Source organism: Cuculus canorus, chromosome 3, assembly GCF_017976375.1.
Source record: "Cuculus canorus isolate bCucCan1 chromosome 3, bCucCan1.pri, whole genome shotgun sequence".
Classification (NCBI taxonomy): domain Eukaryota; kingdom Metazoa; phylum Chordata; class Aves; order Cuculiformes; family Cuculidae; genus Cuculus; species Cuculus canorus.
Genome location: NC_071403.1, coordinates 111695001 through 111707343, shown reverse-complemented (window position 1 = coordinate 111707343; position 12343 = coordinate 111695001). Strand labels below are relative to the sequence as shown.

Below are 12343 nucleotides of genomic sequence, written 5' to 3'. Positions count from 1 at the left end.
GCAGACTGCTGGGGTCTGCTCTCATTTTTATGCTCATAGCCATAGTGAGGAAGAACATATGCTTATATTGGTGCATCTTCAATAAAACAGGTACCTCCTAGGAGCTCCTGCAGCCCCGAGGCACGTCCTTCTCGTGGCCCTGCAGCTCCTCTCTTGGAGTTGCAACAGCAGCTGCAGCAGTTGGCCAGACTCCGGCATGTCTTCCTTCGTTTGGAATCCTGCTATGTGTTTTGACTTTTTTTTTCAGCAGCTGTTAGGGTTTTCTTTCCGGGTTTGGGAGTTCTCAAATCCTTACTCTGTAGAAAATTGGATATACGAAAACTGGAGGCATCACATGCCAGAAGGCAGTTTGCACATAGGAGAAATACACTGTGCTGGTATTCAATTTTTTTTACAAGGTGTTTTAAAGCAGTTGTTTCTCTTCCTTCTCACCCAACAGGTTCGTCATAAGATGACACAAAAAGTTTATGCAATGAAGCTACTTAGTAAATTTGAAATGATCAAGAGATCAGATTCAGCCTTTTTCTGGGAAGAAAGAGATATCATGGCCTTTGCCAACAGTCCGTGGGTGGTTCAGGTAAGGAAGATACGCAAGAGTAAAATCATAGTACTACTATTACTACTAAAGCCATAAATCTTTCCCAGTCTTGAGTTCTTTTTGAATTTGCATCTAAATTCAAATAATGGTTTAATTTCGGATCTTACTTTTTAAAGATAGCTATTTCAAGCAATTTCACTGATTTTTGTGTGTTTGACTACATTAGAAAGCAGATTTTTACATTTTAGTCACTGCAGATGCATCATAAAATGGTATTAAACAGACATAAATATCCATGTAATTATGTGGAATAATAGGGAGGTTACTTTCCCAAATAAGAGGTTCTAGATAGAAACGTAGAAAGAAATGTCCACATTATTTCCAGTCTTTCCTCAGGATACAGGCAGTTAATCACAGGCCATTAGTATCAAGATTGCTTTAAGTAGTTAATGTCTCTTCAGCCATGGTTTGGTAGATGGGTGAGTGCACAGTCCTGGTCTCCTGCAAGACAGGAGGTTGTGGCAGTGGTTTTCTTGAAAGCGCATCCTCTGTTTAGCAGTCAATTACTGCATCTCAGCTCAGAAGTAATAGACAAGTAATGAAGAGTTGACTTCTTCAGCTGGTCTTGAACACCGTTGCTTGCAGCTGTCTCGTGACGTGTATCGTCATCGTGTTTGTAGTGTGAATTATGCCTTTGGGAAGGATTAGTACTAAATATTGCAATTTGTTGTAACTGGTAAATTACACCAATTAATTAAATGAGTAGTGAAAGGCTATGCTTAGAGAGTTAGTACTTCATTTCGTTAAATGATTAATACATTTAAATGCTTTGACGTACATTGCCATGCTTCTGCATGTGTAATAATTAAAGACTGGCCTTAAGCTTTCCATATATCCTTCACAACGCTTTACCTCGTGTATGCAGGGAGTATTGATGAGGCTTTTTTTTTTTCAGGTGTTTTGCTCTTCTGAGCGTATTCTGTGTTTTTCCCCATATTCAGCAGAAATATTTGACCAAATAGATGATTTTTTATTTAGTTCTTCTGTTCCGATGAAAGTAGCTTTCTGGATTTATTTTTATTTTTCATATGCAGTTAAAAGTAACAAGGAATGTAGGACACTCAATTTTCAAAGGAAGATGTAGCAAGCATGATAAAAACATGTGTGTATTTGTAAATAGCAAATGAATTAAAGCATAGTTGCAGTTGTGCCTGCTGTGGTGAAGTGTATTCCTGTGATCTATTTAGGTAACATGGTCCAATGGGATGGGACATTGAGCTGGTTTTAAGAAAATGTAGGACCTGTTCTGATCTGGAAACTGGGACAGATCACACTGCTTCTCTGTGCTGCCTCCTTTATATGAAAAACAAGTGAAACCAGAGCCCGAGATAATTTTGATATTTTTTTTTTAATGAAATCTCCTGAGGGCAATAACAAAATTGCTGTATAAAGGCAGAGTGTTGTTATTTATTATTGTGTTATAGTAATATATTTGCATGTGAGATTGCAGAGACTATTTTGGATTTTAATTTAGATTTTAATGCTCAAATGCATGATCATGTTATGTATTGTATGTACCGTGGCTCGGGGGTTGGAACTAGATGATCTTTAAGGTCCCTTCCAACCCAAATCATTCTATGATTCTATCCATTTGTGAAAACAAATAAAGTGCAATATATTTGTATTAGAATGTGTATTTATCACATAGATCTTCTGTTGCTAATTTACAATAAATTTTAATCTAAAGGTTAAATCTTCTTAATAACATTCCTGCCTTCGTGGTTCCTCAGCCTCCTCAAAATCCCTCAAAAATTCAATTTGATTTCCTCCTTTCCACCCATCCTCTTTTTAAATTGCCTTTGAATTTTTTGTGGTAACTTAAATACGTGAATGATTTTAATTTTTAATGTAAATGAGCAGTATTCCCTGAGAAATAAGGTGAGAGACTTCCAGAGATGTTTTCATGCCAGTCACTGAACATGGATAGTACTGCTTTTTGCTGCTTTGAGCCATTTTCAGACCTGGTGATACCTCTAAAACTTCAGCTCCTTGTCTGAAATACATTTCAAAGAGATTAACCCTAGCTTCACTATCATACCAGTAGGAAACATGCCAGCTGCAACCTGTACCAGGCCATTAATTTGTTGCAAAGGATAATTTCTTTGTATTCTGTTGCAGTTTTCTTCACGATTATTTTTCTCTTTCCTATTTCAATATACGTATTGATTTAAGACAAGGTCAGTAGCGACAACTGGTTTTCTAAAAATGTACAAAGAAGGAGATTCATAATATATGAAATTTGGAAAAAGTCTAAGACACTATTCACTGTTGAGCTATTTTCAAATCAATATGTGATGCTCCCTTTCTCAGATGTGACGTTTGCAGTTTGACTTAGTGATACGTTTTAATGCCAAGAAACATGGATATATAGAAGCTTCTAAAATAATCAGGAAATCTTTTTCACGGTCTTAAAAGTGAAAATGAGGTGATTTTGGAGTTTAAATTTGAGATACTGTCATAATTAACAGAAAATTTATATTATCTGAATATGAAAAATAAAGCTTTACATCAATCTTGAAAATATATGTTAAGGTTTGTTGAGGTTGCAAGATCAAGTGCTTTATTCTTTTTCCTAGCTGTCTCTGAAAAGTAATTGCTCTTTTTTCTTTCCCTTTTATTTCAATGTTGCAGCTATTTTGTGCCTTTCAAGATGACAAATACTTGTACATGGTAATGGAATACATGCCAGGCGGAGATCTTGTAAACCTTATGAGCAATTACGATGTGCCTGAGAAATGGGCCAAGTTTTACACAGCCGAAGTTGTTCTTGCTCTGGATGCAATTCACTCCATGGGCTTGATACACAGAGATGTGAAGCCTGACAATATGCTTTTAGATAAATACGGGCATCTGAAGCTGGCAGATTTTGGCACTTGCATGAAAATGGATGAAGTAAGTATGCAACTGAATAATTTATCAACTGTAAATCTAAGGTTATTTTCTTCTGAATTATAATACGCAAAGGAACATTCATGAGATGGTCCGCTTGGTTGGGAAGCTGTTACTTTTCTCCTAGTTTTAAACACAAGGGTACTTTAAATAGTGCAATCCTTGTGTATAATCAACTCTTCTGGCACACGAAAGAAGGAAGTAAACTTACTTTTTGTTATTTTTGAGAGCATGTGTGTTTATGAATTTCTGAGGTTCATTTTTTATCCAAATGTCTGAAAAGCTTATAAAACAATTCTTAGTTTCAACATCGGACCCTTGGAACAGTTAATAAACTGACATTTTTCTGTAAATGAAATTATTTTATAGGCAAGATACACTCTGTTTTGTTTTGGTTTTTTTTTTGCCGTATCTAATTGTTCTCATAGCATCCTCTAGTGGTCATTAAAATGAGGTCACTGTAAGGCAGCAGTGCTGTGTGGTATATTGATTAAAACTGATGTTAGCTATTCACCAAGATGCCATACAGTTTAATTGTCCAGATTTTACCATGTGCGGCTGAGCATACAGTTTTCTAATGAGATTGTGTAAGAATGTTTTCTTTTAACAGGATGTAATACCTTATATTATTAGAGACTGAAAAACTAAAGCTATCGTTTGTAAGTTGCGCTTTTGAAATCTTCCCTGACAACGTTGTGCTGTAGTTTACATAATATATTCTTCCTGTGAAAAATTATAACAGTTTCTGCAAAAACATTATGAACGTGTGTTACTATTGGCCCGGCCTTTGAAAGGTTTCTGTTTTAATGCTGGCAAGGATGATCCCTTTAAGCTTATTTCCTTTAATGTGTTAGATTTTTTTTTCCTGTATTGTTTAGGCAATGCTTGGTATAATCTCTGCAATCTCCTTAATTTACCTTTACACCATTAACTTAACGTCTCTTCACCTGTATCTAGAAGTACCGTCTCTGATGTGGTTTTTTTTCTTTCCTCTGACAATATAACAACTCATTGAGCAACTGCAGCTGATATTCAGATTCAGTAGTCTGTTCAGTTTTGCTCGTATTGTGGTTATCCAGGCCTCCACTTTGCCTGTATTTTAGAGGACGGCAATAAAAAAAACATCAAAAAGTTCACATGATAAATCCACAAAAAAAGGATGATCCCTTATGGTATTTTAGGGATCCCAGAAATGGTGCAAATAAGCCATTTTTTCTTCTTTTTTTTTTTATTGTTGTTGTTAAAAGAATGGAATACTAAAATGTGTTTGATCATAAACGCAAGGAGAGCTCACACATTTCACGTAAAGAGTTACAGTGAGCCTCGGTCTGGACTGGGCATCATCAGTGAACCAGTGACCTCTTCAAAAAGTTAATTTTCTAACAGATGACTTTTGAAGTTCTTGGAGTTTCTCAGACGCAGTGGAATGGCAAAAATTTTTTATACAGGAAGCTTTAGAAGTTGAGAGGTTCTGGGTTGTCTCCAAATCTCATGCTACTTCTTACAAAACGTGAACACATCCCAGCTGTGTAAATATACTATTGGTGTTGGCAGGATGATTTCTAGAAAATCTATGCGTACCCAACACTTATTTTTTCTGATTTGGAGTTCTTTTAGCAGTTGTGCGCATTAGCGTCTTCCTTACCATGTTGAGAGCCCAGGAAAATTCTGCTGCAATTTGACCTTTGCGGTGGAATTGAGGTCAGTGTCCTCTTAAGTCTTCCAGGCCAGTCCAGACACTTGCAGCAGAATTCCTCCTTGCCAGTATGTGAAAAGAATTGCTAAGTCTTTTAGTGATCTCTTCCAGCGTAAAAGGAACTGGCGTGTTTATGTAAATCACTTGTGATAGTTTTGTGGTTTGTGGGGCTTTTTGGAGCGTTTTTTCTTTCTTTTTTTTAATATCTGCAACAAGGTATTTCTTTAAATGAATGAAGAATGGAATTGGCCTCAAAGGTAGGAATTGCAGTTCCCTTTTGGTATTTGGGTAGGATAAGGTAGCTCAGGGCAGGATTCACCAGACTGATCTTCAGGTTTTCTGTAAGAAACTAGGCAGTATCGTGGCTGGCTTCGGTTTGTCTCACAGAGCCAGGAAATAGTGCTGCCAAACTCCGTACATAACACTCTCTTGTGCTGAGCTTTTAGAAGAGCACAGATATAGAGGGTATCTGATGAAAAGAGATGGGCTCGAAAGAAGGGATGTTTACCTTTTGGGATTATCGCCTCAGCTCAGGCATTTTAGCTGACGGAAGGAACACGTTCCTCTTCTTAGAACTCAACTTATTTCTCACTGAAGCTCGTCCAAGACTCTGCTGGACCCCTCTTGCTTCAGTTAATTGCCTGCAGCACACTGTGCCAGCCCGAGTGCAGTGTTAACACCTGGATTTTTCCATCCTAATGTTTCTGCATAAGCACTTTCCAGCTCTTGCTTACTGAAAAGAGCTTCATGAGGCAGTGAAAGCCTGGCTCGGTGGATGAGGAACTGGTTGGGTGATAGCATCGAGAGGGTAGTCGTCAACTCAAAGTCCAGATGGAGATTGGTGGCATGTGGTGTCCTTCAGAGGTCCATACTGGGACTAGTACTGTTCAATATCTTCATCAGTGACATGGGAAGTGGGATGGAGTGTACCCTCAGCAAATTTGCAGGTGACACAAAGCTGAGTTGTGTAGTTGACACGCCTGAGTGAGGAGATGCCATCCAGAGGGATGTGAACAAGCTGGAGAAGTCAGACCTTGTAAACCTCATGAGGTTCAACAAGGCCAAATGTAAGGTCCTGCACCTGGGTCAGGGCAACTCCGATTATCAGTACAGGCTGGGGAATGAAGGGATTGAGAGCAGCCCTGCAGAGAAGGGTCTGGGGGTACTGGTGGATGAATAGCTGGATGTGAGCTGACAGTGTGCACTTGCGGCCCAGAAAGCCAACTGTGTCCTGGGCTGCATCAAAAGAAGTGTGGCCAGCAGGGTGAGGGGGGTAATTCTGCCCCTCTATTCTGCTCTGGCTGAAATGGGGTGTTATTAAAAGCTTAGGTGCCGAGGTGATGAAGCTGTGGTCTTTGGAGAAATCTTTCAGAACTGTTTCAGTGACTTTGTTTTTAAAGAAGCTTCTTACTCCAGATGGATTCAAGTGGCTTCAGCCAGTCTTCACTGAGCGACGATTCAGATTCTTGTGATTTTGCATTTGGATAAGGAAGGGATTGACATGCACCAGTGTTCGGTGGTGCTGTTGCCTCATTAAGATGCCACAGTTCTACTAGATCAGCAGAATTGCATCAACCTAGAGGGACTCCTCCAGTTCTCAAAGCAAAGTGAGGCTGAAGCTTCAAAGGAGACCTGTAGGTTTGTGCATAGAGTGCTGTTACAAGCAGAATGATCAAATAGTGGTTTCTGCCATGTGCCAGGTCCATTTTTTAATGTTCTCGGCTTTAGATTTCTGGAGCCTTGGACTTCAGTTTATTTCTCAGTGTTAAAATGATTTTGTCTGTATTCTTCTTTGTCCAAAGTATCCATTAGGTATGTCCTCTGAAAAGGTTTAGCTCCATTTTCTTATTCCAAGATGATAAAGCCTTGTGCTATCTGGTTCTTAGTATAGAAAGCAGAGATTAAACTGCTCTAAATTTTGGAACTGAGAAGTTAAAACTTCCTTTAAGTTTCAGCTTCAGCGTAGAGTTATAGAAAGTGATAGACATTTGCTGGGAGGACATTTGAAGTACTCTTCAGGTCTCTGCAGTAATTTAGTCATCACTTTATTTTTTTGCCTACCAGTTTATTGTTTTCCAGGATTCTGGTTTAGTACATACATAAAAGCTTTTAGCATTTCATATTGTGTGTGAAAAGAAATCTGGTCTCTAATTTTTACATATCAATACAGTTCCCAAACCAAAATGTTTCTCTTCTTTCTTTATGTATCTTGACGTTAGTTATTGCTGCTAATGTTCTGTATTAATATTCAACCAAAGCTGATGGCAAAATACATGAAGAACTTTCTAAGACAAGTTAGAAAAGATCTGAGGTTGAGAGACAGAATAAGAGATGAGTGTATTTTTGGTACTTCTTTAACTTCACCCAGGATTTCATTTAATTCTTCCGTCTGGTCTCTCTCGAAATAAATGCAGTGAATTTGATTAAAAGAAACAAGGCTTTTAAGTCTGAACCAGCATGCTGGCAGATCTCACGATGCTTCTGCGTCATTTAGACCCTGCGTTTTTAGTTTCTCAGTGTGAAGCAAAGAAGATGAAGAATCATTCCATTAATACAACTTTGTTAATATGTTACTTTTAAAGTAAACAATTCTTTTTTTAAAAAGAAAAAGCTTTGCTAGTCTTTAAAAATAGCTTTACTTTTTATTTTTTCCTAGCTTTGAATAAAAAACAAGATGTGACTATAAAAGTTTAGCTATAACTTGATTTATTGCCAGAATTACACAAAATTGTTCTGTATCTGCTGTGTAGAACTCAGAGCTTGTCAAAATTATTCTGAAGTTTGTTCCTGAATTCAGTGAGATAAGGAGCATTCCAATAGGATATGTAGCTTCCTATTAAAACCAATGGTAAAAATAATAAAATTGGTCAATGCTTGAAAGATGTAATCAAGAAAAACTGCTGTGCAGTAGGTAGGGGAGAGGCACGTTATCAGGAATTGTCATTTCAGTCCATGTTGCTTCTCGAATAAATATAGAGACTTTCAAACACATTCCTCAAACCAAATGTTTTGGGCTCTATTTTTTATGTTTTCCTGCTCTGCTAATAGGTGATTTGTTTTGAAGACTCAGAAGTGTTTTTCATTGAGCTGTTTGAATTCTTGCTGTTGCACAGACAGGAATGGTGCGCTGCGATACGGCTGTGGGAACCCCTGACTACATATCACCCGAAGTCTTGAAATCCCAAGGAGGTGATGGTTATTATGGACGAGAATGTGACTGGTGGTCTGTAGGAGTTTTCCTTTTTGAGATGCTAGTTGGTAAGTAGCGATTCCTTCTGCTAATGAGATTATTGCCAAGTCTTTACTCCGCCTTAAGCTGTACTTTGCTGCAGGGGGCTGGTTGTGCCCTCACTTAACAGCTTCTGACTTTTGGCTGATGTATTCCTGTTCCCTTTGCTCTCTGTCGCTCTTACGCTGCGACAGCTGCTTGCGTGCTTGCTTAGCGATTAGTTCCGTCACTTGGCTCAGCTTAAAACTAATTCTTAAAATAGTTTTAACTGGGGCCAACTACTTCACCATCTCATGCCCGCTTGAGCCACCTCAGGGGCAGCGGCAATGACTTCTGTTAGGGCAAAATGGCTGTGGAAGTACAGCTTATTTCTATCTTTTGTGCTTGAGTCAGGGTTTTCCAGTAAAATACACTGACCTGCTATGACAACTCACATAGAATATAATCTGTTAAGGAGATGAGTCATCTGCATCTTAAAATACAGTGAGGATCAGTATTATAGTCTGGTAGCAAAATACTGATTATGAAAGGATGGAATCGAGCATGTAATTATTAAAAATCCAAATCAGCATGTTCTGAGAATATTGCAGAGCTGATGTTTCTGGTAGTCTGAGCCAGGAAAGACATTTAGATATATGATGTTATTACAATCTCTGTATTTTTCAGAGTTAAGGCATTTTGACTTACAAAAAATATGGTTTATAGTTAATAGTCTCTCATGAAAAATGGTTACTAAAATAACGGACATAGCTGTCCAGAATATTTTCTCCGAGCCTCTTTCTCTTCCCCATCTTGTATCTGAGAGAGAGGATTCTCCTCTTTTTATCCTTCTAGTGAAAACATTTTTTATAAGAGAGGACAGAGAGGTAGAGGTTTTGCAGGATAGCGATTGTAAGAAGGAGCCTGGACCTGATTAGGACAAAAGTCCATAAAAAGCCCCATAATCTACATTTCAGTGCATCACAGTGTGATTTTATTCTGAGGTTTCAGTATGTGTTGCTAAGTTAGGGCTTTATTTGGTGTGATTATTCTTAGAGATTGGTGTTGTGTGTTGGAAAATTTCTACAACTGTCATTTTTCCTCCCAAACTATATCTTGTTTTAATATTTGAAGCTATGCTGCTTTTACTACATTTATTTGTTTCGTTTTAGTACGCAGCATAATTTTCCCTGTGTTTACTCTGGACTGAAAGCTTTGCTTTCATTAGCTTTGTGATTTTTTTCCCACACTTTTCCTGAGTGAAATAACAATTTTGTTTACGTTTCAGTTTTAGCCGTGCCATAGTCCTACATGCGATTAAGACGGTACCCAACCTTCCAGCTGCATCTTGTCTTCTTTGCCCTTTGCCTGAAGCCTCTGTCATGCCTTTTTAAATTTTTCTTAATCTAAGCGTCTTTCTTCCCCTGAAATGGAATGAGATTTTCTATCTGTGCAGTCTTGTTGAAATGTTAAAACCTCCTCCACCTTTATACTGATAATTACAATTACAGGGCCTGTAATTTTTTATCTGTTGGTCTCCAACCATCATAGTGCAGTCCCAGGTGGATTTCTTCTCTGACCATGCAACTTGTTTTCCTTCAGTGAGTTTGTTTACAAACACAGTATTTGGGGCTCAAGGCAAATTCATTTGACGCAGCTTCTCTTCAATAAAAACATAGCTTTGCTGGTCCTTGTACTTGAACTAGGACTATTCAAGACAGGTCATCTGCTCCCACCTACATATTGTCAAGAGAGAGGCACCGATGAAATGGTTTGGAATACTTAATAGAGACTGATTTGACCTTTTAGGAAACCCTTATCCTTTTATTATCCTGTGGTATTTATTTGATTTCTTCTTTTTCACCCCCAGCAACATGTAACATAAAACAACGTTAGAGTTCTCATTTCCATTCTTATCTAGCCCTATCAGTTTCAACATCCCATTAACAACAATTGTTTTTAAAAGCCTTTGTGGACTTTGAAACTTGGTTTTCTCTTGGTAATCTTACTTATTTTCTCCATATTCCACGTTATCTATTTTTGTTTGTGTTTATGTATCAGTTTCTGCCTATGGTCTTCTAAAACTTTACGCTTTGAAGAAAGCACAGCAATGTTATGGCTTTAGTAAAGACACAGAACTAATGAAAACAGTGTTACTTTTTATTGTGCACTTAAAAGCTAAAATCTTTGTCAGAGGACGAATCCTAGCACTGCTTTAGTTCCATGAATTGGAGTAATTTAGAGGTATGGCCTAAATCAAAGTTGTGTCTGAGAAGGAAGACTACTGGGACAGGGAAGGTTTGGAAGAAGGGAGGCAGCAGGAGGTACCTATGAAATCAGTTGAGCACAGAGATTCCATTCCCCGACCCCCAGGATGTACTGGTATCGCAACTTAATGCATTTACTAAAAGTCTAGAAGTTGAATTCAAGCTGATACTTGCCAATTTCTTATTTTCCCATAAAAAGAGGCTGAAGGCAAGATTATTGCATTTATATTCCTTTGGAAAACTGAATCTGAAATGTTTTGTACCTCACTGGGAGCACACAGTCAGCGGGCTGCCTGCCCTGCCGGGTGATCCGCGCCTGCACCCGGGGCACCAGGACGCAGCTCACATGATGTATTATTCATCTCCTCATTTAAACCTATGGGTTAGTTGTGAGAAAAGATTTATGTAGGAGTTGAAGCATCTTGATTACTGTCTGAAGCACATGTTCAAGATGTTGTCAGTTATCTTGAATGTCCGTTGCCTTTATCCATACCAGTTCTTCTCAGTTGTCCCAGTTTTACCTTTCTTAAGGGTGCGTCTGCAAACAAACTGGACTCAACTAGAGATTACACTGCAAACCTTTGTATGACGGCTTTTTAAGAGCCACCTGCCCCTGTTAATATGGGCATCCAAGCTCGTATAATTTATCAGTCAACAGGATTTATTAATATGGGTTTAACAGTGGAGTAACACACTATGAAGTCTCCTGTTCGGAGCTGACTTGTCTTGGGCAGCTCCAGGGCTTGGCAGGGAAGACCTGCGTGCCTCTGAAACAGTCTATGGAGAACTTTGGTGGATTCCCTCCAAGGAATGTGCATTAGCAAATCTTTAATGAGTTTCAGTCCATTTTACCCATGGAAGCTCTTAAAGATGGGGATTTATTTGAGTGTCAGCCATCGTATAAGTTAGAAAACACCGTGACAGTCTTTGGGTAGATCAAATGGTGTAATTCAGTGGCCAAAATTTTGATAGTGATATGCAGGATGGAAAACAGGCTGGTTTGTAACGCAGGCATTTGGGGAAGGAATATTTTTAGTATTATACATTGTACTCTGCATTCTTTTTCTTTTTTAAATAAAAGAATATTTTATGTAAAACTACTTGTAGATTTTTCTTTGTATATTTTACCTTCTTTGATTTATATGACTTGAACGTGACTCCAAATCACAGTCAATTTACTGTGTTTTTTTTTCCAGGCGATACTCCTTTTTATGCAGACTCGTTAGTCGGAACATACAGTAAAATCATGGATCACAAGAACTCATTACATTTCCCAGATGATGTGGAAATCTCTAAGCATGCGAAGAACCTTATCTGTGCCTTTTTAACTGACAGGTAAGTGTTTGTATTATTCTGGTACTATTTTTATTTTGGATGGTATTAGCGCATTGTGAAAATTAGTTTGCCCATTACTTTTCCTAATCTCTGTTTACATTGCTTCTGCAAAATCTCCTGCTCTTTAGTTTTTCTTTTGGGGTGTTTTTTTCCAGGTATTGTATTTTATTTCTGTGAGCAGTTCTGGCAGCTCTTGTTAACAGCATTATTTGGGCCAAAAAGACAAATCCTTTCAATTGCAGTGTAAAAAACTGTAACAAACCTGTAAGATTGGAAGTAATTTGTTAGCTCCAAGGCAGGGACCAAATTGTTGTGCGGAGCGTCTGAATGGGTATTACCTAAAATAATGA

The 12343-nt window shown here is 38.2% G+C and overlaps 1 protein-coding gene across 1 annotated transcript in view; it reads left to right on the top strand.

Moving 5' to 3' along the window:
• ROCK2 (Rho associated coiled-coil containing protein kinase 2) overlaps positions 1–12343 on the top strand; it is a 102236-nt gene that overhangs the window by 61175 nt on the left and 28718 nt on the right. Inside the window, exons 4-7 of the mRNA XM_054060927.1 lie at positions 440–577; positions 3230–3490; positions 8297–8441; positions 11855–11993. Of these exons, the coding sequence (XP_053916902.1) occupies positions 440–577; positions 3230–3490; positions 8297–8441; positions 11855–11993 (683 nt within the window). The remainder of the gene's footprint in view (positions 1–439; positions 578–3229; positions 3491–8296; positions 8442–11854; positions 11994–12343) is intronic.